Source organism: Pithys albifrons, chromosome 4, assembly GCF_047495875.1.
Source record: "Pithys albifrons albifrons isolate INPA30051 chromosome 4, PitAlb_v1, whole genome shotgun sequence".
NCBI lineage: Eukaryota > Metazoa > Chordata > Aves > Passeriformes > Thamnophilidae > Pithys > Pithys albifrons.
The window spans coordinates 9325394-9353341 of record NC_092461.1 but is presented as its reverse complement, the minus strand read 5'-3'; the positions used below and the strand labels follow the sequence as shown (position 1 = coordinate 9353341).

General features: G+C 42.1%; 1 protein-coding gene across 2 annotated transcripts; it reads right to left on the bottom strand.

The window, feature by feature from the left end:
* Positions 1-27634, bottom strand: WRNIP1 (WRN helicase interacting protein 1). 2 transcript variants are annotated; one of them, XM_071553355.1, is made up of 7 exons: positions 27072-27634; positions 15767-15958; positions 14487-14731; positions 7774-8003; positions 2502-2657; positions 1568-1647; positions 1-705 (listed from the first exon to the last, which is right to left on the bottom strand). In XM_071553355.1, the coding sequence occupies exons 1-7, from the start codon at positions 27627-27629 to the stop codon at positions 430-432; spliced, it is 1737 nt and encodes a 578-aa protein (XP_071409456.1). In that variant the 5' UTR covers positions 27630-27634; the 3' UTR covers positions 1-429. The 2 variants fall into 2 exon arrangements, with proteins under 2 accessions (XP_071409456.1, XP_071409458.1); XM_071553357.1 differs by lacking the exon at positions 1568-1647.
* Positions 27635-27948: the final 314 nt, after the last annotated feature.

Here is a 27948-nt window from a genome sequence, read left to right as displayed (position 1 = left end):
CACTGTTTTTAACAGATTTATTGGTTTAATAACTGTTATACAAAATTTGTCTCTGGAATATCATCAAAGCAAGAATTACTCTGCAATTACATTTTGTTTAAAGTATTTTGGCAGAGGGGGTACAATTTACTATTTTTCTGAAAAATAAACATTCTCAAAATCTGAAATAGGTACTGATTTTAAAAACTGGAGCAACAGCACTAGAAGGATAAAGCTTATGTTTGCATTTCTACAGTGCCTAACTGCAATTCTTTGCAAAGTATCTTCAGAATAACAGCAGCAAAACTGGAAATGATAAAAAAGTATCTGAAAGGCTCAGAGGCTTAATCCTTTCAACCACAGTAGCAGATGGCTGACACAGTGAGGGGAATTTCTCTCCCAGTAGAAACGTATGAATTATAAAATCGAAACCCATTCCAAGCAGAACCGTCACGTTTTTCGTTCCTTGAAGAAGTCTGTTCCTTTCAGTTCCTCGGGTAGATAGTCCTGCTCTACAGGCTCCTTGTACATGGGGTTGTATTTATAGCCTTTGCCATAGCCCAAGTTCTTCATGAGCCGTGTTGGGGCATTTCTCAGGTGCAGTGGAACAGGTGGCAGAGGTCCTGTGTGCATCCTCAGACACTCTTTGACATTGCCATATGCCCTGTATACCTCTATAGACTTTGGTGCTCTGGCAAAGTACACTACACACTGTGCTAGAATCACCTGGAAACAGGAAAAGGGCAAATGTTAAATAACTTCTTTTTGGGAAAAGTGTTGTTACAGTAAAATCAAAAGTGAGCAATTCAGATCTATAGAAAACCCTGTGACACTTAGCTATCAGCCAGAAGCAGCAAAGAGCTCAGCTGCTGCTGGCTGATAGGGAGGTGGTTTACTCCCCAAGAATTCACATAGTGGGAGTTCACAGGACTCTGCAGGTGCACGAAAATAGCCAGGATGAAATAATATAAACATGGGACTTGTGAGAGATAGGTCCTAACCAATTGAAGTATCTAGCGTGGTGGTGTGTAACTCTTTTAGCCAATAAGCTGTAGTCCTAACCCTATATAAACTGTGTGCTTTGTGTAATAAATTGTCTTCACTATAAACTTCATAAGCTTGTTGGTGAAGTCCTTTCTCTCCGCTGAAAATTGTTTACTTTAGAAAAGGTCTGCTATTCAGGTTGTTTGTAGAGATGGCAGGGATTATGTTTTTAAACTGACCTCTCCCTGCTACTATTATTTAACAACAAAACAGCTTCTTGATTCTCACTACTAGAAAATAATAGATACTTTGCAATATATTATTTCATTGAAAAGAGAGAGCAAAAAGTGGACAGAGCAAAATTACATAAGTTCACATATCTTCTTACACACACAAAGACAGTGAAATAAAGTGAATTTCATTTTAAACTACATCTATTTCAAGAGCTACAATTTTCTCTTGTCAAAGAAGGGGCATGCTGAATGAACAAGTAACTAAGTTTGCCTCATCACTGGAATCTGTTCCTTTTCATAGCTACAGATTTACAGTTTTAAGTTCTACAGTTTGCAGTACTTTCAAACCAGTGAATTAATGAAGCCTTTACCTCACATTCTGGCATTCCAATAAAGTGACAGCCTTGATAAGCAGCAACTGCTTGTGTTAAAGCCAGAGGATCTGCCAGTCCTACAAAAAGGGATCAGATAAAAGTAGGCTAAAGTAAATTTACTTTAGTTAATGTCTCTTTAAAAAAAAATAATTTTCCCTCTCCTGTAAGATACCCATGCACATTTCAAAGTTCCTTTCTCAGATGTTGGAATTTGTGGCACAATACTATACCAGATACAAGATATACTTCCTCCATCCACAAGTCTTCCTTCTCTATCCCCCTCCTCCCAAAAAAAGAAAGGTCTAATTCATGGGTACGATTTACAGATTGAATCTGCTGCCACACAGTGGTGGCCTGAGCAGTAGCTGACCAGATGTGATTCTCTTACCTTTTGGAATTGATAAAGAAATGGGGAAATACTGCTATATAGACATAGCTTCCCCAGATCTCCTAAAACTCTTCACCCATCACATATGTGCAAAAAGTGTTGCTGCATCTGCTATTTTGGATAAGTCAAGCACAATGCCTTACAAGTGGGGAGCCAGCTATCACATCTGAGATTTGCAAGTCAGGGTAGGCATTCACCTGCCAGACTCATTAAAAAATCAGACATCCCTGAAATACATTCTCTGTGGCATGGTGATCTACAAGCACCAGAGTTTAAAAGAACAATATACACTGCCAAACCTGACCTCAAAAACATTTGTTTCTCCTGCAGCAGGAAATCATCACAATGACACCACATGTAGATCTCTGCCTGCGTATACAAAGCTTTTGCACGATGTGGAGCATTTCAGGATTTTGTACCTATTTTGTATATAGCAGTTTTGGGGTTGTATTTTTTTTCTCAAAAGCCAATTTTTAGAAACCAGACGCCTGGCAGGTCTTCATTCAACATAATATTCCAACACAAAATATTGCAAATACTGACCTATATCTTCACTTGCAAACCTCACCAGCCTCCTTGCCACATAAAGTGGATCCTCACCACCTTCAAGCATTCGAGCAAGCCAGTAAAGGGAGGCATTTTCATCTGAGCCTCTCATAGACTTGTGCAGGGCAGAGATGCAATTGTAATGCTCTTCTCCTATTTAGAAGGGGAAAGAAGCAATACAGAGAGCTGTTAGGAGGAAATTATATGAAATGCATTTAAGGGCACAGAATACATTTTGCTAGATCAGTAAACATAACCTGCTTTTTTGAGTTCTTTTTTATGTATATGTGGTTTGTCTTCATTAATGTTTTCAACTCCTTCATGGTTTGCCACATGAATCATTCCACTAACTACATAAGCAAAACAGAGCAACTGCACATGAAAGAAGGGGTTTGGTTTTTTAAAACACTGCAAGGCAAACAAGTTGGTTTTTGTAACCTAAAGACCTTTCCTTCAAAAGAAAAAGAACCCCAGATATTTTCATCGGTTAGGAAGAAGACTGTCCATAAAATAGCTCCTAATTGCCAAACAGTCAAATATGAGCACATATAAATGATAAAACTTGAAAATCAGACATGAGTTTGACATATTACAGGGGAGGGGGGGGGGGAAGGAAAGGTTGCTGTGGATATACCGATGGAACATTACACAACTTGGAGAAAACAGAATTGCTGTGCACAACCCTGGCAAACCCCTAAGAAATCTTGAGTTCAGTTGTGGGCACCTGCACTGCTGGAAGGATCCTGGAAACTGAAAGAAAACTGAAGGAAAAAAACCTCAACAGACAGTACCTGAAATGCCAGGCTGCTAAATAAAAACTAGGAAGAGTGAATGAATTACAGGGAAAATTTTTTTTAATATTAAAGTTTAATATATGATTAGACACAGACTCCAGGGAGAAATTAAGCTATCCCACAGATCTATTAGGGCTACATTTTAAAAATTGAGGTTCAATATTACAAACCTTTAGTAAGAGCCTTCCTGCTTACAATTTTTTTCTGTGCAGCTGGTTTTGATTCATATACATTTCTTTTAATCAAACTTGCAAGAGTATTTTGGTACAATATTGTTGTTGGAACTTTCCATGTAATCTGCCCTTCTTATTTTTTAAGTGCCTGGCATTCCTTGGCTCTCAGTTAAGTATGTATTATAAAGGCAACTGGCTGCATGCACAGCCATCTGTTAATATTTCTCTTCTTCCTAAGGCTAAAAGGATTTACAGCCCGAGTGCCACATCAGAACACACCACCGTCACTTGTAGGGCCTGCAAAATAAAAGGCTGCATGAATGAGTATGAAAACCAAAATCCCCACAGTGCTGGAGTTGCTCATCTTGTAGCCTGCAAGACCTCCACCTCCCAGGTCAGAAACTGGGTCCATCTCCCTCCATCTCTGCTTGTGCTGGAGTGTGGTCTGAGGGGAATTCAACACACGCACTGCCAGTGAGCACAGACCATCAGACAGCTATTTTTGCTAGGACTCCACACAAAGAGCACTGTGCTATGCAGCCATTACTCCTGCCAACACAAACAGCATGTCCCTGCTCCATCAGAACACTTGAGTTAGGAGCAATAAACCCAAGCAGCTGAACTCGCATCATCCTCTTGCAAGAGGCGTCTCTTGGTCTCTTAAAAGTAAGGAAGACAGTCTTTAAATATCTCCAGAGGTTGCACTCACACAGATTTCTCTACTGGAGTGCTTTTACATGCTGTTGGGCTACCAGCTGGGGACACCAGCTGGACAGGCAGAAGGAATACACAGGAAAGGCTGGGACTAGATATATATATATATACCTGCAGGGGGCTTCAGATTCCACAGACTGAGAAAGGAAACAATTTTCTCCCTTTAACTTCATCCTGGCAAAGTTAATGTTGGTGATCTTATCACTGTCTATAACTACCTGAAGGGAAGTTCTGGCCAGGTGGGGGTTGGTCTCTTCTCCCAGGCACTCAGCAATAGGACAAGGGGGCATGGGCTTAAGCTTTGCCAGGGGAAATTTAACTTGAAGATCAGAAAAAAATTCTTTCCAGAGAGAGTAATCAGGCATTGGAATGGGCTGCTCAGGTTGGTGGTGGATTCACCGTCCCTGGAGGTTTTTAAACTGAGATTGGCTGTGGCACTGAGTGCCATGATCTGGTAAAGGGACTGGATATGGACCAAGGGTTGGCCTTGATGATCTCGGAGGTCTTTTCCAACCCAATCCATTCTATGATTCTATGATTCTATCACTGAGCAATCATCACAATGACAGTACTTATTCACAAAGACTTGGACTTCTTTAGAAAAACTGCATTAAACGCAGTTTTGATTAAAGACAAAATACAGTGACACAAGTCTTATGTTCCTGTTTTAAAAATTACAGTTTATAGATACCCTACTTAGGACACTAAAAAAATTTAAAACTTTTAGTAGACCTTTATTTATTAGCTCTGTCTCTCAGGCTGGTTAGCCAACACATAGATTTTGGCTTTATCAATTCAGTTGAGACAGACAACACAGCAGCTTATCTATCACTGCTGTTCTGCATCCCAGATGCCTCACAAAATCAAAACTATAAAGAGTTTTTGGAATCAAAGTGCATTTACTCTACACAGTCTTCACAAAGGCAAATACCTTTCTGGAAACAAGATACTACACAAGAGGCTTTGTGGAGAAGAGGCTTTTCTAGTGTCTAATGTACACAGATGCGTAAATCTTGGTGATATATGCACATAAATTGCTTTATGTACTCATGAAGAGTTTTCAGGCTAATGCAAGATTTTGATTTATCTGCTGGTAGAAGACAAGGAAAAGGTCTCATTCACTGAACATAATTAATATTTGGAGTTCTTAAGCCATCCCTTTTTATTCAGATAGTGGGCAAAAGTCAAACCACAGTCCCCATCTCATATTATTTTCTATCTTAGCCAAAGTAAACATCAACTGCTCATTGATAAAGGACAGAAGAAAACCTTGAAAGGAAGACTAGAACAACAGACTTCTCACTCTGGTCCAGCAGAACAAATTAAGCTGGAAAAACCCCATTATGGTGTGAGACACCTTTTCTTTTCTCCTCCATAGAAAAGAAAGGAAAAACTGTGTTCCAGAGTAAATTAACTTCAGCTTAACACATTCCCAGTCTTTACTATAACTGAAGTTACATTACCACATAGACAGTGAAATTACAGACATTTATCACAGAATCACAGACTATTCTGAGTTGGAATGGACCCACAAGGATCATAGAGTCCAACTCTTAAGTCAGTGGCCCACACAGGGGATTGAACCCAAGACCGTGGCATTATTACAACCAAGTTTTAACCAACTGAACTAATCTTATCTTTGGTACTTGCTATTAAATCAATGTTAGCAATGAGATACAATATATAGGAGGAAGAAGAGACAATACAACTCTATCTTAAAAATCAACACACTATCCATCTGCAGGTAAACTTTAATTAATTTGGTTGCTGCATCACTTTCTCCATGAATCAAAATCTTAAAAATTGCAATTAAAAGCTAAAATATGCATAAATGGTTTGTGTCCTTTCACAATGCAAGGGCTGCAGGCAGCTGCTGGCAGTGAAATTTGACGGCAAATTTTACAGAAAGTAACAAAAATATATGTAAAATTAAAATTCAATATTTATAGAATTCTGAACACTAATCAATTATATGGTGCTTTCTACATGAACATACTACACTCATAAATGGGTTGCTCCTATCATGATTAGACAGCATCACATCCCTCCACTTAAGGCTGAAGCACTTTATTTTAGAGGATTGTAGATTTCACCACACCTGTGATTTGAAATTTATTAGCTAAAACATGCTACAATTCTTTACTTATACAGTAGCCTCTCTTCAGGAGCCCTTTGTATGCAATAGGACAAACAACTTACTCTACTATGGACAAAAATAATCAACTAAGACACACATTACTCCACAGAAGAGTGAAATTCTGTAAAGGCACATGCTTGGGCACCTCCTGCTGTCACAGTACCTGTGTCAGGCTCTTCAGCATGTGTACAATCAACACAATGGGCATGTTCCCTCTTTCCCCCTCTGAAAATCTCTGACCAAAAAAAACCCCACAATAACCCACAACAAGGATTTCTGTAGCAGAGAAAGGCCTGACCCCTGCTACCTAGACTTGATGCAAGCTCTCAGAGAGCAAGAAGGTGTAGGAGGGCTGGCAGCAACAGACAGAGCCAAGAGTTCTGCGTGACAGTGGCCACCAGGCGACAGCAAACACACAGGGGACCTACACAGTGCAAGAAACACCAGCAAACTGCTCAGATTTTCCACTTCCTTCTAACCACAACCTCTTCCTGCCACAGACCCCATCAAAATTTTTCTTCTCCCTCCCCCTGACTGCCCTGGACTTCTCAGCTGCAATTCTATCAGGATCTGCCCAGCTGCCTTGCTCCTGACTGTGAGTCATCATTATTTTGTAGCAAGAAGGCTGCAAGCAGATGTTACAAGCAACCTCAAGAGACCTCTCATCACAGGTTTTGAACAGTGAAAATTAAATGAACATCAGATACACTAGCAAAAAAACCCCCAACTTCCAATCAGTTCTCCACATACTGCTTGGCATAATCATTTGATACAGTCATTCAAGTATTGCTGAAGAACTACATGGCATTCAAGGGCATTCTCCTAATCTCTAATACTCACTGATTTTTAACTCTCTCACAAAAAAAATGGTACAGTGGCTAACTCTAAGATGCCTAAGATAGCCAAGAATAAATTTAGCAAGAGTGGTTATCACATTAGGACGCCTTAAATGTAATTAGATTTATGTGACCTGCCCTAAGCAAGCTACAAAATTCATTACCTTAAAAAGCAACTCTAAAAATAAAGCTAACTGCTCAGGTTTTGACATAACATATTGCTGTGAATGTGAACACTTCCAAGACTTTCAAAAGAGTAGAAGTGCAATGGAAAATATCTAACCCTCTGAGAAAAATAGCCTTATCAAATTCTTCTCCTTTACACTAAAATTCTCATAGAAGACAATATCCTAATAGCCTTAAATAACAAATAATTTCACCATGCAACTGTTTTCAGGACAGCAAATATGTCTTTCAGCTAAACTACACTTCCTAAGAGGAAACTCTTTGTAGAAGGAATTTCTGGCTGAACTAGATTGTAAAGAAAAAGTAGTTTTTAAGACAAACCACTGTTTCACTAGAGCAGCTGGGATGAAAAAGGGAGAAGAAACAGAAATTATAGAGACTATCCCCTCTTGAGAACACTGAAACTCAGAAACTGTGCCAGATACTCACCTGCTCGGTCATAGAGGATGTGAGATCGCTGGAGCCCTTCCTTTATATGCTCTTCTGTTATCAGAATGCCATCTGCAGACCCATCTTTGGTCATAGTCAAAGGAGTGGTGTTCCCTGCTGCTAATCTGGCCTGAATTGCTAACTGGAGTCCATTCAATCCAGTCCTTGCATCACCATCACAAAGGTAGGCGAGTGTGTTTAGAGCTTTCTCCTCTATGAATACCGGGAATCTGCAACAGAGTAACCACAGCGTTAGCCCCATCACGCTCCTCTCCTTGCTTATTACACTACATATGATGCTTCTTTACAAAGGTTGTTGAGATGTAGCTGGACTTAAGACTTATTCTTAACTTATCCTGTCATCACCAAGCACTGCAGAGCCAGGGAGAGCACCACAGGATCCAACCTTCTCCTCCTGATCCGAAGCCTGTCAAATAAAATTGCACATGAAAAATGGAGGGAGGAACTCTTGTCTATTTAACCCCCTTATTTTAATTCACTTCATTAAATTCAGTGGAAACTAGGGTTAGGTTTTTGGCAGAGCATAATTCTGACACAGGCAGTTGAACTTCACAAGGTTTTACTCCATTAGCACTTCAAATGCCTTGTTGGAAGAACAATGAAAAGGTAGGAAGTTATACAAATGCAACTGAGAGAATATACGAGTTATAAAGCAATTAGCTTAGGGTTTTGAACTACCAACAGCAAGAGCTGCTATCAGTTGTTCTTCAAAAAGCAACAACTGGAAGGACTGTTTACACTGTAAAGTATATGCATCCTACTTTTTTTTATATGGTATTACAACTTAAATCAGTGGGGTAAAAATCTTACTAGAAAGAAATGGCACCCCAATACATGCATGTCATTCTTCTTGCCATCTACTACTCTAAGTGTGCCATGACTATCAAAATACACGAAAAAGGCCAAATTCCAATGAACTCATAATCCAAATGAACAAGATGGAAACAGCTGAGAAAACGAGCAGCAGGTGAAGGATCTCCTGAGATCTCCTAGTGGGTCTATGAAAAGTCTGGGAGAATGATGAAGTCCTCAAGCTTTGTCTCCAGGTTTTCATCTGCTGAGCTCAGTCCCCACTGCTGGGGCACATGCACACTAGCTCACCTCTGCACATTTCACAGGCATGCTGTTGAGGATTCAACGTTCAAACTTCAGTTATGTAGACAAGGTAACATCTAAGATGTTTTAGAGGCAGAGGCTACAACTGTTTTGATTTGGAAACAGTAGCTAATGCAGTGAAAACATGGCATTCAGTAATGAGCTGTTTCTAGTAACTGGACTGTAAATCAAGAGTGACATATATGAGCAGGGATTAGCACACAGCACTTGGTGTGAGAAGCAATTTCTTATGAAGGTCTTGTGTGTCAAATAATTAAGGATTCACAACAGCCCTGCACTTCACTCACCAGAAAGATATATTACTGTTATTAGCAGTGGTGCACAAAAAGGCAACCCCAAGAGTCCCAGAAACATGCACCCACTGATCTTCACTACTTGCCTCCTCTTCCTCCTTGCAAACCCACTTTGCACTTGTCACACAACAGAAAAGGACTGTAGGTTGGAAAAACTGCTACTAGAGCTGCAATTTTAATCCACACCACTGCAAAGGAAGGCTGGCAAATGTCTTCTAGGGCCAAAACCCATGCTGAGGAGAGCAGGCAGGAATTACATCCCATGGGAAAACTAAATCTATATACCCATATACATCTCATCATAACTTTTTTCCTCCTCCTTGTTTCGTTTGTATTTGATAAAGCTAGGAAAAAAATTAACACTCATATACAGGGGCACTTTGTCAGTGTTTCAATCACCATCTTCATGTTTGAACGAGGATGCAGAAGAATACAACAGCACAAAGACTTATTCAGTCAATTATCTCAGGCATCAAATTCCTTCAAAATTAGGGAGCAAGGTTCATGTCTCAGCACTATAAATAGGCACCAGATTTTCCATATGCATTGGAAAAAGCCAGCAAGGAAAGCAAAACCTATCTTTAAAAAAGGAGTAGCTACTACACACTGACATCCTGCTGCTATTGCCTCCATCAACAGGGAACAAAACCAAACACACTGCACACTGAGCAAACACTTTGGATACACCAGCAGGGCATACTGAAGAGAAGGTTTCACCTGCAAGGACCAAGTTTGCTGTTTGCAGAGAACACCATACCTTGAGGCCTCTTTCCATTGACACCCACTGCTGTCAGTGGAAGGGAAGCACTGAAAGTGCTAATAGGCAGGTACTATACTTGGAAGAAGCTAAGTACAGTCTGTCCCAAACAATGTTGAGGCTTCAGGGCACTTTTACCATTTATCTGCTAATTAGAAGCTGAGCAAGCGAGTTGTATTCCTGTCTCTTCTGTTTTGCTATAGCACTCAAGCGTCCTGTTGACTCAACACAAGCAATTTATACTACAGAAACAAACACATGTTCACAAGTAAGTACTGAAAATCTGGCTACAAGCAAGGGTTGTCTACTTCCATGGTGAAATTCAAGTTCCAACATATTGGTAATGGAAATTCTAATCCAAATAATGTATTATGTATTAGGCTGACCCAGTCCATGCCTACAAACATAGCATAACATGAAGGAGATGATAAAGGGCAAGAATAAATGGAGAAAACTCCCACATACAAGGTGTTTGCACAACATATTGACAAGAATCAATGACTGGAAATAACACAATGCTTCCCTGTTGTATAATCTCAGCTCCATTCACACTCAGTATTTCAAAACAGTAAAACTTTATACTCAGAATAACTGAATTAATTTTTTTTCTGAGCAATGAAAATCTTAAATTCCATTTATTTTATGATTTAACTTCACTAAGCAGGAGTCTAATTTCAAAATTAGGATGACAATTATTTCAATAGTTTGGCTTCCAGAAAACACTTTCTGTATTTTACATTTTTAAGCCCTTCCTGGTTTCAAAAGCTCAAATGCCCTACTCCCTTCTGCTTGCCCTAACTTCTGCACACATCAGAACTGCAAGTCAGAATAACTCCCATGCTTGCTGACTTCTTTCCAAGCTCTTGATCCTCTTGCAGATGGGCAACCCATATTTTATTCAACCTCCAAAATTAACACTGAACACTCACTGGATGGCAATGGTCAATGTTGGTACCTTGTAACAGATGGTACTTGGAGACAAAAACATAAACAGGCCAAATGGACTGAAGGTGATTTACTAGCTCAAGGAATGGAAAACTACCCCTACAGGATAATAAATCCTCCTTCCAATTCCTCTTTATCTCCATACTCTCAAGACAGTTTGTGCCAAGAACCAACATGAAATGTATGATGAAACCTGTACAACAGTGCAGCATTTGATCCAATGACAAGAGGGCACAAGCAAGATCACAGAGTAAACATAAGGAAGTCCAAGCAAGGAGCAAAGAGAATCTGTATGATGAAAGATTTGAAAAATAACTGGACAAAACATAAGATTAAGTACCCATTGCTTCTTGCCCATATAAATCAGTACTTCATTACTTTCTCTGTGAAATTATTTTCACTACATTAATTCCTTGACAGACTGCAACACTTTTACAGGCAAATGCAGCTCTTCGTCTGAAATACTGCAGCATTTTATGCACTGCTCACTGCCTTACACTGTTGTCTTCCAATGTCACCTCTCACCTCAGCAACTCACTTCCTGCAAGGAAATTGGATGGATGTTCCAATTAAGGAATAATTTTCAAAAGGGTATTGAACACTGAAGACTCAAAGGAATTCCATCTTCACTGTTGTGATTTACAAGCCAGTGAATTAAAAATGTGTCAAGGCTTGTGATACTGCCAGTGACAAGATGAAATTCATGATGTCTGGGTTTGCCAACAGGAAAGTGGGAATCCTTTCATTTCCCTCAGCTGTTTGCCTCCTATGCTCTCTAACTTCAAACACATTAATCCACCATCCAGTTTCCTGTCTGACTTTAATTAGAGATACCACTCTGAGGGCAGCACTGGAATGATAAAAATAAAAAGCCAAGAGAAGTGTACTGTGGCCATCACTGACACAGTACCACTGTCAGTGTCCACTATCAGTACCCCTGGAACGATTTGTGCTAATACTGAGACAGCATAAACTGCAGAAAGCACAAGCAAAGTTGCAACAATATAAAGCATCTTTAACACTGACTTCTTTCTTTTCTTCATGGTGAATGTATTTCTTTTTTTTCCTGTTACCCCATCTTTCAGCTTGATTTACTCCAGACTTTATAGGCATAGTTTGATGGCAGTAATGCTGATGAAAACCTAACACAAAGCACATCTTACCCCAAAGAAATCCAGTAACTAACATAGAAACTGGCAAAGAAGCTTTATGAGCCATGATGACAGAACAAAGAAAAAGATATTGAAGTAGGTAGCACCTCTTGCTTGTTTTGTTTTAGCTTTAGATCAAGAAAAGACCACAGTGGAATGAAAGAGAATGAAAGAGAACCTTATCAGAAACTTGCGGTAATGGTGGAAGAAAGTTAAGAAAAAGCCACCAAGAAAATTTAGGAACACAGATTTGGGTAGAGCACACTTTCCTTGTGGAGTGCAGGTGATGAAACCCATTGAACCACTCAGGGATGGCTCCATTCTTCTTGAGCATAGAAGATGCCTGTAGAGATTGAAGAAGATTCACGCTCACCTTATGCCGCAAGGTAATAGGAAATACCACAAAGAATCATCCTTTTCTTCAAAATCTCACTTATCAGACAAATGATGTGATACCAAAACCATTTGATGAACTGAGATCAAGCAGCATATACAGTCCTTCATACTGTGGCTCCATGCTGTGGCTTGGAAAAAGAGATTCAATGGGAAATGAAATCTAAAATTAAATGTACACAGATCTTGTGCCTTCTGGCTGGATGTCTTCAGCATTTTTAAAGTGGGCATACCCCACCATTTGGGGACACCCTGCCTTACAGCTCCTTTTCTAACTCTGGAATAAAGGTGAGCACAGTTAACGAGCAAATCAGTAGTAATTGGTGACTTTCATCTATTCCTCAGGACATCATGGACAGTTATCTGCCTGCATCTAATGACAGTCCTGCTTCACAGAGGCAGGGAGGTCAAAAGATAAATGATGAGACAGCTGCTCCTGCTGAGTACTCAGGTGGGAGGAAATGAAGGAGCAGAAATGGTATGGACAGCAAAGCAAGAAGACAGAATTAATGAGGCCAAAACCAGAACTACAGTATGGGACAGGATGGATTATAAAAAATCTAATTCATCAGCAACTCTATGTAGCAACTGTGGACCAGAACCAGTCAGTGTCAGAAAAGACAAGAAAGACCTGATACACAACTGCAACAAACTCTCATCAATTTGAAATCTTATTTTCATTTTCAAATGCTTGGCTCTCATGTTAGCCATTGGAGTGTGGCCTTCTTTCTCCATGGAGAGATTACTGAAACTGTGCTAGTCTGACAGTCTGCCTGCCAGACTTCTTTCAGTTTGATGAAGCACTGTGCCATGCTGTTTAAATCATCCATAGCTATTGGAAGGTTACAGATATGGAGTGTAGCGAAACCCAAACCAAACAACTGCAGCTGAAACTATGCCTTGTACTTTAATCCTGTACAGAAAGGAAAGTCTCTGAACCCCAGTCAGTGTGTAGCCACAACCACAGCTGTGCCATTACATTAAGGCTGACATGCAGTACACCCTTCTCTTCTAAAATTCATATTAATACAACATGTAAAAGATGCAAATAAGTAAACTATGAGGCAGGGTAACCTAAAACCACAAGAGGAATGCCTTTCCTTGCCTGCCCTGTCCTCAACATTCAGGTTGGTGATTTTTGGTGCTTACATTCTGGGATAAAGTTCAAGTGGATTCCCTCTCATTTATTTCACACAGACTCCCTGCCAATCACCACATCAATGCACCGTAAATTACTAGGAGTGTAGCCAAGAACTAACATGAAGGAAGTGTAAGAGCTTGCATGTGAATACCACAGCACCAAGTAGTGTTCTTATTTGCCAGTCTTCTGTTTCAGAAGGCAAACAACATCCCTTATGGACAAATGTGGACCTTTTTTTTTCCCCCAAATTTTCTCAAGTATTTAATGTGCCTCTGTCTAGCTTGGACATTAAGGAGCAGATTAAAACAAAGTCTCTCTTAACATCTCATGGTAACAGCCTCCTCTCCTCAAAGGACACCATATAACATAGCACAGCAGAAATCCTACAAGTAAAGAACAGTAGCAGCAGCATCCTCCTTTATCTTATGAAAAAAAAATTCTCAGAAAACAACAAAATTTTGTCAGGTACTTCCAAATTAATTAAGAGGGGATACCCCATCCACTACTGAATGGTAACATGATGCTTTTACAACCAGTAACAAGAAGTAACACACAGTAGGACATAACAAAGACCCAGTTACAGGCTTCCACAGCAAATCCTCAGCAGCAGAATGGATTTAAATATCCTGGGAGGGTGAGTCAGGAGCTACAGATCCAAGTATAAAATTCTCTCCCATCCAGACGGTGAGATTATGTTTTGGATGGAGAGAGCAATGCTTTGAATTCTCTCTCTCCTGTCACCCCCGCCCCTGCCATATGCTGCCACTTCTTTTCTTTACTATCAGAAGTGGCTAGGGTTTCTCTTCCCACCCCCCAACTGCTTCATTCTCTCCCTGGCAGGCAGTCAACTCCTCGGGCTGTGCATGTTAACACCCTGCAGCCCATAAAGTACTCACTCCGAGCTCTCGCTGGGGCTGCCAGTCGTGGAGCTGCTGTGCTGGTCACTCTGGCCCCAAACCTGGACCCCCAAGGACCTGACAGCCCGCAGCAGAATCGCCTCCATCGCTTCAACCGAGAGCTTCTCCAGCACGATCACGCGGCACCGGCTCAGCAGAGCCGCGTTGACTTGGAAGGAAGGGTTTTCTGTGGTCGCCCCGATCAGGGTCACCGTCCCACACTCGACGTGAGGAAGGAAAGTGTCCTGAGGATGGGAGGGAAGCAGAAAAAGCTGATCTCGATCAATGACAACCTGAAACATCCCAGGTGAGCAGGCTGCTTTTTCTTTTGTGTCTTGTGAGCCTTTGGGGTTCCCTGTTGATATGACAAATAACCACACTGGCAAGGCAGTTCATCTGTGAAGATATGCAGATGATTTAATTTCATGCACCCAGCACCTTACAGGGTGTCCACCTTAATAACACATGGTTGGACTGAGAATGACCCTACCAGGTGAAAACAAAGAGTGTAAAAATAATCTGCAAATTTTCAGTTTATTTATGTGACGCTGTTTTACTGCTTGGTAATATAAGAAATCATGAAATTGGCTCATCAAATATAATGAATTGTGAGGCTGCTCTTAATTGCACTTTGAGCCAACCTTTAGAGCTACAATTCCCTATATAATTCTATAGGATGGCTCAGAAAACTACTGGAAGACCGCAGTACGGTTCAATACAAAACCTGTACCCTGTAGTACAGCATTTAAGCTTTCCATGTTACAACTGAAAAAAACCCTTATCCTTAGAAAAGGAAAAACTAAGAAGCACCCAAGTGATGGCTGCAGTAACCTGTTATCGTGAAGCACCATGCCATGCCTTACTTTTTTCTCACAGAGAAGAGGGGACAGCATTAAAATACATACCCCTGCACATTCACATTCCAGACCTATTTAAAGGTAATAAAGAATACTACCCCCAGATGGAGGCTAAAATGAAGATGTGTGCAGCAAACATTACTAACAAAACTTTGCAGAAATACAATTTTGGAAAAATATCATAAAAGGACAGGCATGTAAGTCAGCTATAACTCAGCCTTTTATTTAAATCTTTGAATCATAGTAACTAAATGTCAGTTGAAAGTTAAAGAATTTAAATTTTATGTTTCTCCCTAATTCATCTACTAAAAACATTAACATTGAAATCAGAAGCCCGAAGGAAGGTATCATCTTAAGGCAATATGGGAAATTTTACAGAAGTGCTGACAAAAGCTTTTTCCAGAAGGACGTGTAGTACAATACCTGCTGAGATTTATTGAAACGATGGATCTCATCAATAAAGAGGATAGTTTTCCTCTTGAAGAGTCTTTTTTCATTCTGGGCTTGGCTGATGACATCTCGAACATCATTTGTCTTGGCATTTGTGGCCGACAGTGTCACAAACCTCATGCCATTCTTTTTGCTGCTGTTGGCTATGATGTGTGCCAGTGTGGTCTGAAACAGCAATAGGAGAAAGCTTTGTAAAAATCATTTTGGACACAGAAAATACCCATTTGAAGGAAATACGTAAATAACAAAGCTATGTATTTTGGGCATAGGGGCAGTGTTGACAGTTTATAGAGAAAGGCATTTTAGTTCATGTTATTCTAGCACACAGAAGATTTAAAAACTTCCTGCTAGAGGTAGCTGCCAATTCCTCTGCTGCATTTCCAATGCCTGCAGTTTTACGTACCAGACCCAGTCAGTCTCAATACTGAAAAGGCCAGCAATGACAGCTGTCTCCTTTATCATGGAAGAAGAACTCTGCCAAATACATTTCTGTCACAGAAGACAGGCTGACTGTGATTCACTGTGCAGGGATTTTGTAGAGTATGTTAGTAGTTAAGGAGCTGGACTAACCCAAGACACCTGCAGAAGAGTTCACAGTGCAACATCTCACAGAATCACAGAATATGCTGAGTTGGAAGGGACCCACAAGGATCATCAAGTCCAACTCCTGGCCCTGCACAGGACAACATCAAGAGTCATATCTGAATGCTTCTTAAGCTCTGTCAGCCTGTGACCACTGTCCTGGGGAGCCTGTTTCAGTGCCCAGCCACTCGTGAAGAACTTCTTTCTATTATCCAACCCTAAACCTTCCCGGACACAACTTCAACCCATTCCCTCAGGTTCTGTCACTGGTCACCACAGAGCAGAGATCAGTGCCTGCCCCTTCTCTTGCCCTCATGAGGAAGTTGTAACTGCAATGAGGTCTCCTCTCAGTCTCCTCTTCTCCAGCTGAACAGACAAAATGACTTCAGCCTCTCCTCACATGGCTTCCCCTCAAGGTCCTTCACCATCTTTGCTGTCCTCCCTTGGACCCCCTGCAATAGCTTAATATCTTTCTTATATTGCAGTGGCCAAAACCACACACAAAAACACAACTGAAAAATAAAACACTACAATGCTGTATTTCCAGTACGCATCAAAATGAAATTAATCAGGCAGCAGTTTCTACAAAATCATGGAATTTTAGTACTGAAAAACTATTTGCATACTTAAGAAAATGGAACTGTTAAATCTAAAAATTCAACAGAAATGAAATGCTGGCCCAGGGAAGTGAAAAACAGCTGTTTTTAGTGAGCAGCTATGTCGTTTCCTACCAAAGCAGAGAAGCCTCCAGCAACCTCCTGGGTAGATTTATTACACCTACAGGTGCAATACATCACAGGCATGATTTTCAGACTTTCCTTCACAACCCTGAGTAAAGGCAGGTGTATCTGCATGTCCCAAGCGGAGGGTATCTCTATTTGAAAGTACTGCTACAGAAAACAGGTGATTCTTCCATCCAGCTCACTCTCCCATTAAAGAAGGAACCTAAGGAGAATGAAGACAGGAAAGCCTCAGAAGATGAGAAGAGGGACAGGTGCTGACAAAACCGCCTCAGAAGGTATTCCAAGTCCTGAGGTTAAAGCAGCAGGTGCTGTCAACCTGATCCCCTTGCAGGGAGGCTACAGAAGCAACCACGTACCACTTGGATACCAGTGGTGTTGCAGCACTGCTGTGTCTGTTCAATGGATCTCCTCATCTCAGAAATGGCAATCAGCCCAAGATGGAAAAGTGGAGGCTAAGGAGGAGGATGTAACACTATTTATTCTTGCTTTAGTTTCACTAAGGGCTTCCTGATTGTCTTTAGAAGTGGTGTCATTTCAGGTCCTGATACAAGACTCACATTCCGTGTCAGATCCTCCCTCACTCCCTGGAGCTCAAACCACCAGCCCCTCTACAATTTGCAGAAGATATGACTTGAAAGACACTTAGAAAGGGTTTGCAGCAAACTCTACAGAAATCAGGAAGATCTTCTGGAAAACAAACCAACAAAAAACCCAAATCAAAAGGAAACTATCTCTGAAATTAAGTTACCAAATTAAAACCAAAGTTTGTGTTTCTCTACAAGAAGGCCTTGATTTACAATGTAGCTTCAGAGGATATACCCAAGTCTTAAAAATCTCTGAAAGCATGGAAATCCCCAATACATCAAAGCTGAGGATGAAAAAGGAAAAATGTACCTCTTCCTTCTCTAGAAGTGGCAGTGGTGAGAGGAGGAAATAAAAATGAAAATATATCAAGTGGCTATTCTTGGACTGGTAGCTCATATTGTAGCCTGGCTGTCATTTAGAGTTTTGCTGTTTACAACAAAAGCAGTGAGGAATTTGTTTTAAACATGCAGGAATCCATATTTCTAACCCTATTTTAGGAAAAAGGAATACAAAGAGATTTGATTTGTTTGAAATTTACTATTAGATCAAGAACCTACTTAAGAACTGCTGCACAGCTTTCAGCCAGCACCTACCTCACCTGCTCTGCCAACTTCTGGGTCACCAAAGGTTGTAATAACATACATTGCCTTTCACAAGCAGTGTTTGACATGGACAGGCATGTTCACAGCCTCTTCCTTCTGTTCTGCACAGTCAGTCACTCAGCAACTCAAACTGTCTATCACACACAGGTCAAGCTTTCCCTGATCCCCTGAAAGACCAGTATTTCCCATGAGCTCAGGGTTTTATGCTGCTTTTTTCCTATCATCTCAAGCAAAATTCAGTAACACTACAGTGTTTTCTCCCTCTTTGTTACTTCAGGTTGCAACCTAAAAGAACACATAACCTAGTGGAGACTTACTTAAGCAGGGCTGCTTAGGCATGAGGGCACTAGCACAGAACAACTACAGCTTGTATGCTAAACCCCTAATTTCCCCTCATTAAATGCAGGGGCAATGTATTTAAGGGATAAGAAGATAATTAGGATTATGCTATGGAATAAGGCAGAAGAAAACACACTGAATATCTTTCACCATCTAAAATAAATTTTGAAGTTTAACTGTTACATTAGAAAACAAATCTTTAAAAATAATAACACTGACGTTGCAACAATATGAATAACAGATCTCTATCAGAACTGCGTAACAAGCAGGAAGAGGAAATCTAAACAAGATGATAATCTGCCCCTTTTATTATACACGTGTTTCTTGTTTAGCTCATGTTTTTTCCTTATGGGGAGGAGCAGAAATATTGTTTCCCACAAATTAAGAACAGGAGTGATCCTGCAAGCTGACATGTTGCTAACTTCACTAAAAATTACACCTTACAAAGCTCACAGTGCAATATCCTTGTTCCTTCCAGAAATCATTCTTGGTTCTATTATCACACCAAATTCACACTTTTCATCTCAAGTTTTATGCTGATAATTTTGAGACCTTGCTGACTTATCTGTTCAGACAAGATAAAGCAGAGACATCAAAGAAGCTGTTCTGAAACACAGGAACATATTCACCAAGAAACTCCTGAACCATTACTCACCAATTATTAACACTTTCAACTTCAGGCCACAGTCATTTATTTACAGACCCACTACACACAGAACAAACTTAACTACTGAAACCCTCCTCCAACGTCCTGTACATTGCTTTGTGTCAGCCCAAATGAGAATATCCTCTCCCAAAGGCTGCAACCATCTGAGACTTACACAAACCTAGCAACCAAAAAAAAAATAGCCAAACAAGCTCACCCTAAACAACTGTGCTACCAGTTCTTCCAGGCTTTGATACAAACTATGGACAAAACAAAATCAGCCTGCGTCCTGTATCAAAAATAGCATGGCCAGCAGGCCCAGGGCAGTGATCCTTCCCCTGTACTCTGCGTTGGTGAGGCCACACCTTGAGTGTTGTGTTCTGTTCTGGGCCCCTCAGTTCAGGAAAGATATTGAGGGGCTGGAGCGGGGCCAGAGAAGAGCAACAAGGCTGGTGAAGGGACTGGAGCACAAGTCCCATGGGGAGAGGCTGAGGGAGCTGGGGATGTTTAGCCTGGAGAAGAGGAGGCTCAGAGGTGACCTCATCATTGTCTAGAACTACCTGAAGGGAAGTTCTAGCCAGGTGGGGGTTGGTCTCTTCTCCCAGACCCTCAGCAATAGGACAAGGGGGCATGGGCTCAAGCTCTGCCAGGGGAAATTGAAGTTGGAGATCAGAAAAAAATTCTTTGCAGAGAGAGTAATCAGGCATTGGAATGGGCTGCCCAGAGAGGTGGTGGATTCCCCATCCCTGGAGGTTTTTAAACTGAGATGAAATGTGGCAATGAGTGCCATGATCTGGTAAAGGGACTGGAGTTGGACCAAGGGTTGGATTTGATGATCTTGGAGGTCTTTTCCAACCCAATTGATTCTATGAACCCACAAAGATGCTTAGCTCCACACACCTCTACTGTCAGAGCAGAAAAGTCACATTTGCTGTTTGGTTAGCTGGGCATTTGTACTAGGAGAGAACAATTTTCTGTGTACCTGCAAGTTTCCTTTAAGTATGACCTATTTCCCTGCCCTCTGCAGTGCCACTAGTCAATGCAACCTCACACCCACGGCTGGAAGAAACCAGTAGAATGCAAGTACAGATTAAGCCAGTCCTATTGATGCTGATGTTCAATGACTACCATCACCTCCTTAGAAGGAAGGTCTGCTGATTTTTGCACCCTTGTACCAGGTTATTAAAATATGTCCATTCCATTAGTTCACCAAAGCCCCTTACAGGCAGTAGTACTGCCCATCTCTCTTCAACAAGTGGAATTGAAAAAAATTGGGAAGAGATTAGCATATACGGTCAGATCATAGTCAAGAAGTCTCGAGCCAAGAAACTGACTGTGAAACCTAAGATCATTCCTAACCTCTGTGGAGATCAGGTAGACCTTGTTTAGGGATTTGCCTAAAGTTGTCTGTTCATGGAGATTTTCCTTAATCATTCTATTTAAATGGCATAAATTTAGCAAAACAGCCTTTGTAGATGTCAGGCATGGAAAACACACCGTCTCTCAATTACATCTACACTTCCATCAGCTTTCATTCCAGAGACCTCCGGCAAGGTGTGGAGAAACACAGTGGTTCTGTTCCAACCTCACAGCCCTTTTCATTGACATTCACACTACATTTGCCAGGAGCACACTGGTGCAAGAGCTCTCCTTGCAGCTGGATGGGTCCTTCCAACATACATGCTTCTCCCAGGAAGTCTGAAGAGTTGTATGCTCTGCCAAGCCATGTTTAGGTGACCAAAGCAGATCTGGCACAGATTGGCACTAGTATTTAGACTGCAGTGCAGCATGGATTATTCCTGAGCAGGGATAATCTAGTTGGCATGTAGGTTTCCCCAACAAGTGACTTAGCTGGTTTGTTCCAGAGCAAACCACAGTGTGAATTATGTTTGTGACAGGGATGACAAAACTAGCATCCTGATTTTCTTTGATCATGACTTTCTGGGTATTTTCCTCTTCCTTTATTCTGGACAGGATTTCTATACCTTGCTTCACATGGTATTGCCATCAGTGGTGCCTCCTCACCTTGAACTGGCAGCAGGGCCACAACCATAGAATCATAGAATCGATTGGGTCGGAAAAGACCTCTGAGATCATCAAGTCCAACCCTTGGTCCAAATCCAGTCCCTTTACCAGATCATGGCACTCAGTACCACGGCCAATCTCATTTTAAAAACCTCCAGGGATGGGGAATCCACCCCCTCTCTGGGCAGGCCATTCCAATGCCTGATTACTCTCTCTGGAAAGAATTTTTTTCTGATCTCCAACTTAAATTTCCCCTGGCAGAGCTTGAGCCCGTGCCCCCTTGTCCTATTGCTGAGTGCCAGGGAGAAGAGACCAACCCCCACCTGGCTAGAACTGCCCTTCAGGTAGTTCTAGACAGTGATGAGGTCACCTCTGAGCCTCCTCTTCTCCAGGCTAAACAACCCCAGCTCCCTCAGCCTCTCCTCTTGGGACTTGTGCTCCAGTCCCTTCACCAGCCTTTTTGCTCTTCTCTGGACCCGCTCAATGTCTTTCCTGAACTGAGGGGCCCAAACCGAACACAACACTCAAGGTGTGGCCTCACCAACGCAGAGTACAGGGGAAGGATCACTGCCCTGGGCCTGCTGGCCATGCTATTTTTGACACAGGCCAGGATCCCATTGGCCTTCTTGGCCACCTGGGCACACTGCTGGCTCATCTTGAGCCTCCTGTCAATTAGTACCCCCAGGTCCCTTTCTGCCTGGCTGCTCTCCAGCCACTCTGAGCCCAGCCTGTAGTGCTGCAGGGGGTTGCTGTGGTTGAGAAGCAGTCAGGAAAGGACACACTCTGTTCCACAGCCTTGAGTAAGACACCGGCAATGCCAGCACTCTTGGATGCCACATAGGGGAGCAATTCCCTGGGATGCAGCTCAGAAAGCTGGGGTCTGTCCTATCCAACACTGCTGAGCTGACCGAAGCTACCACCCTGCGTCACAGGAGATAATTCTGGCTGTGTCCAAAGGAAACTGGCAGGACAGCAGATGAACATGGCCCAGGGGCACTGTCTATACAGATAAACACAATCAAAAGCAGCAGCAGTTGGCATTTATGTAAGGGCAGATTCTATTCTTACCCATCTTGTTTAGTTCCTCCCCCCCCAAATAGCCCACTGAGATACTACTGGAGGAGTAAGTGTCACTGAACAAGAGCCACAGCATGTGGTTTGCAGCACTTCCAGAATCCAAGCCCGACCAAACATAAACAGATGCAAGGTCATTGCATAATGTTTACTGAACAGGAGCTGTTGCCTCCATTTGTTGTATCCAGATTTATCTCCTTATAGTCCAACTTTTTTTTATGAATACAGTTGCGTTTTCTCTTCCAGCTTTCTCTTCCTAGAGAGTTATCCTAAATTATTCCTGATTTAGATTGGCATAAGCAAAAACAAGCACACTGTTTTAGAAGACTTCTCCCAGGCAACTACAAAGACAAATCCATTAGAGTTGTTCTGGACTTTGCTACTGCAAAAGACATCATGCATTTTCAGTTAAGAATTTCCCGGTAATCAATCAAAAGAACTCATTACTTCAAATGGTTCCAATCAATCAGGTCCCAAACTGTATGAATAAGAGAAGATGAAACACTCAAGTAATCAAATAGCCATTTAGGTAACCACTTGAATTAGCAAAACAGAAAGCGCTGGAGGGAAGGGATGATAAATATGCAGGAGCAAAACATGTAAGTTGGACCTGCTGTCTGTGCTTCAGTGTATCATTTATCAAAGTCTTGAATAAAAACAAAGAAAAGAAATACAAGGGAGTCCCAGAAATAAAACATGTCAGAGGAGATTTGATACGCATGTCAAAGACCACTTACTGGGGTTTTTAATGTTTTCCACTCATATCAACACATTTTATCTTAGTACTAGATTGCAGATAGGAACCCCAGAAAATCATGCATGAATGTTCTTTGTCTTATCTTTTCTAGGAAGTGGGTTCATGCCATTTGCTTCCTAGTTTTTTCTTGTTAAACGGCAAATATAAGAGGAAATGTTTACTGTATTTAAATACAGAATGTTCAGGTTTATAAGGCTTAAACTGCATCTGTGGCCGCAAAATTATTCAGTGCTCAAGTTACGCTGTGTCCCCTTGCTAACTCTTGACTAAAATTGGTGTCCCAATGGCAGACGAGCAAAAATCTAAATCCCTGCATTAAGGTGCCATAAATCACAGTGCAGCTTACTCAGATTACACTAGGATTCATACAGGCTTTAAAAAATTTGCATAGTCAGGATGAACAAGCTAACTGTTCCTAAGTTAATAACCACGGCATTTCTCTGAGGCAGGATTTCTTATGGCCTGTGTCTGGTCAACTTCTTGAAAGCAGAAAACAGGTTCTTGTGTTCAACACTTAAAAGTGACAGAAGGACAAACAAAATGTCCAAGTTTCTTCACCTAGAGCACTGTGGCTTCCTAAAAAATTAGGATGACAAATTCAAACTACAAAGATCATGTTCCCTTAAACTAAGAGGACTCAATACAGATGGAAACTCAAAAGAAAAGATCACAACAGAAGTACACCAATTTTTGTCTTTTCAGTTTTGAGGGTGCTTTCTTGAATATTCATGTGCAGCTGAGGCCAAAGTTGACTTGGGCAGAGCAGTTACAAACCATATGTATTTTTACTCCAGTACTTAGCTTTACTGTTTTCATGATAAAAATTCTCCAAAAGTACTCTTGACCTACAATATGAAACACTGCATTTATAGCACTTTAACAGGCAAGATTATTTTCTTCTTGCTTAGAAAAAGTCTGTTGAGCTACTACTCATAAAGGTCCAAAAGGAAAAATAAGACATATATTGATTTGAAATTTGGCCCTCATGATTTATTCCATCTCCAGTTATTTTTTTTTATTTAGCCTTTTCAAAAGTATCAGTTAGCATGGCATTTGGCTGTAGAAATGGAAGAAGGCATAGATGGGCTGCAATAACCAGATTCCATGGGCAGCAAGAGTGTGAAGAGGTTTAAGAAGTGTATGACCATCTTACACAGCACTTCTGAATTTAGACCAACATATCTAATTATGCTCCTATTTTAGCTCTTTGATGGGCAGAGCTTACCATGTGGCCTTGTTACATATGAAGCTACATAACAGGCAATTATTTATTTGTATTTTTTCTCGCTGAAAAAGACTATTTAATGGAAGAAGTTTTTTATTATGAGTCCTACAAGGTCCTGAGGCAGTGAGAATACTAACTTCTCTTTCACAGGTTCTTTCAAGTTTCAAGCACTAAGCTACTTTCTCATGAAATGTTTTCTTAGAAATGTTATACACATACAACCCAAACAGAACATGAATGGGACAGGCAGGGAACCAGAGACTTCTTTTTTCATTTTTATGGGGACTACTTTGCTTGCATGTTAAATCTGTAAGAAAAGGAATTTAATAAAAAATATCCAAGAAAAAGATAGAACTTTCAGATAATACAATTCACAGGGAAGAAGGCCTGAGATGAAACTGTACTCTGGCATTATCCCAAAAATACTGCTATGCATGGGTGAAGGGAAAAATTCAGCTTCTTTCAGTAGGAATTCCTGGTTCAGTCAGTAATAGATGTTCCATCAGGAGCTAGCTGAAAGCACCAGGACTCAAAATTTTCCTGAGAAGGAGTAACCTAGAAAGCAGATGAGTTACTCAACAGCTTAAGTACTTCTGAGACTGAGAAAGTAACAGATAAGTTGTGGAACTGTTCCTTGATGGGAACAGAATTGATGCAAGTCAGATGACTGATGAGCAGTAGATTTAAATTCCATGAGAAGCAAGCTTACTAAATACAATTCAGCATAAACCACATGGGTGAGGAAGATGGGTCATAAGAAAGGAGAGTGAAAGCTGCAACATTACAGGCATAGAACAGAACAACCATTCAAAGACAGTCACAGTACCACAGAAGGCTTCTAAAGAAGACCTGGAACACAACTGTCACAAGCTCATGACAAAGCATTTCCATGGCCTAAACCAGGTGCATTCATCAGATCACAACCCACAGACCACTGAAATCAGTGCCACTTTTCAGAGACTGTACACAGCCTTTGCTCTGCTGCCATTGTAACAGCTTTTTTTCTTCCTGAAGAAAGAGGGCTTCAAGAAAGTGCAAACACCTGCTGTTGATACAAATAACAAGAAACAAAAGGCAGAAGAGTACAAACAAACACAGAAGCAAGCCCCTGAACATGTTACTCATTCAGCAAGGAGGATTCCTATTTATTAAAGAATTGAATTCCACTTCTCTGGCCATCTTACTCATCTTACTTCAGTCAATCCACCTCCCCTTTAATGAGTTTTTAGAAATTCATTACTCCTAGAAATAGCTCTTCTTTATTTCACTCCTTCTGCACTCTTGCTTTCTGCTATTACCTTGTTATTTCAAAGGAGGTGGGAATTATTTAAGTTCACCACTTGGTTCTTTTAGGGTGTATGTTATCTAAACAACCTGTTGCATCATTGCTAACAGTATTCATCCATCAATAGTTCTCATGCTTGTGCCTTGTTAACTGTGATTAACTGGCATTATTATTCAAGTACCACACATACCAAGTCTCTTTTTATTTTCAAGTATGCTGGTGGTCTGTCCTTAACTTCTCTCCTAAGCATTAATTTCTTATTTTTCCTATCCCAGATTTCTCACACATACTTTAACACATAGCCAAGACACTTATCTATACATATAACAAGTAAAACTTAATGCTGTGCACACATTAGACTGACAGAGGTAACTTGCTCTGCTGCCCCACCCCACCAATCTGAAATACATGGAAAAAAGGACAAAAATGGAGGCGAGATCTTCAGAGTGCTCTCTCCTGGCCACACCTGGGCATTCCTTTGGTCCTTCCCTCACTACTACTGTGCTGTTATTACAGGGCCTTTTGGGATTCACGACGGTCTGCCCTTGGTATCTTAGAGAAGGCAGAACAAGAAGATGCAGCACTCAGATCCTGCAAAGACCCACCAGTTTCAGAGTTTGAGGTGGATGAGTGCCTGTCCACTACACTACCTCCCTTCCACAGCAGAGCTGCCTTCTCTCAGGGCACAGAAGTTTTAGGCTAAAGCAAACCCAGCACTCACAAACTGCTGTATTAATCACAGAATCATAGAACCGATTGGGTTGGAAAAGACCTCTGATGTCATCAAGTCCAACCCTTGGTCCAACTCCAGTCCCTTTACCAGATCATGGCACTCAGTGCCACATTCAATATCAGTTTAAAAACCTCCAGGGATGGGGAATCCACCCCCTCTCTGGGCAGGCCATTCCAATGCCTGAGCACTCTCTCTGGAAAGAATTTTTTTCTGATCTCCAACTTAAATTTCCCTGGCAGGGCTTGAGCCCGTGCCCTATTGTCCTACTGCTGAGTGCCTGGGAGATCTGCTTGTATCTTCCACTGTCTCCTAGACATATTTACAGATACTGTGTTGTTGCTGTTTTTAAGCTTCTCAGCCATCAACTAAAACACAGCTTATGTTTTAGGCAATGGCTTTGGAGTTTACAAAATATTATCTTAAACCAAGAGGGGCCAGTGCAACCAAAGCTCGAGCTGCAGGGAGTGGGGCTGGTGGGGGTGAACCACTTCCACTTTATTCAGGAGGCAAGTTGTGTTTTTGCAATCTTAAGTGACAACTGGTGGACATCAGCCACAAGAGAAAACAGTAAGGCAAAAAAGAGCGAGTTGAAAGAGGTCTCAGCCACCCTTTAAGTCCATGGGCCTCAAGGGCCAGGTGAAGGAGCATGGCCTGACCCTGCGTGCCCACCGCCCACACTCACCTTGCCGCAGCCCGGCGGCCCCCAAAGGATGAGGGAGGGGATTTCGTGGGACTCCAGCAGCGACCGCAGCAGGGTCTGCGCCCCCAGCACCCGCTCCTGCCCCACGTAATCCCGCAGCGTGTCCGGCCGCAGCTGCTCGGCCAGCGGCGTCCCCTCCAGCCTGCGAGCCAGGCTGGAGCATCCCTGAGCCGGGCCGGAGCAACCCTGGGCCGGGCCGGAGCATCCCTGGGCCGGGCTGGAGCATCCATGGGTCGGGCTGGAGGATCCCCGGCCCGGCAGCGCCGCCGCTCCGTCCCGCCCCGCTCCGCTCCGCCCGCCGGCCGCCCCCGGGCTCTTCTCGCCGCCGCGGCCCTTCTGGAAGAGGGAGAAGACGGGGGAGGCCTGGGCCGAGCTGGCCCCCTCCCGCTCGCCCTGGGCGGCGATGCGCGGCCGCTTGCTGGGGGGCTCGGCCTGCAGGCAGCGGTCCAGGTGCGGGTTGATGTGCGAGCCCGGCAGCTCCTGCAGGCACACGGGGCACTGCACCAGCGGCTCCTCCGCGGCGCCCTCCATCGGCTCCATGGGCTCCTAGGCGGCGCAGGAAGCGGCCTCGATGCCTCCCCGGTGCCTCCCGGTGCCCGCCGGGAGCTGTAGTGCGGCCCGACTGCTACAGCCCCGTCCCGGGCACATTCCGTCCCGGAGCATCCGGGCCAGTACTGTGGCCGGGGCTGTGGCGTGATGCGTCCGCCTGGCCCTTCGTTCATACAAAACATTCATTCTCGGTGGAATACCTATCAATAAAGTATTTTTTCTTTTCTTTTCTTTTTTTTTCCTGGCAGGTGATGTCCCTCGGGGGTCAGTGTTGGGGCCGATTTTGTTTAATATATTTACTGATTATTTA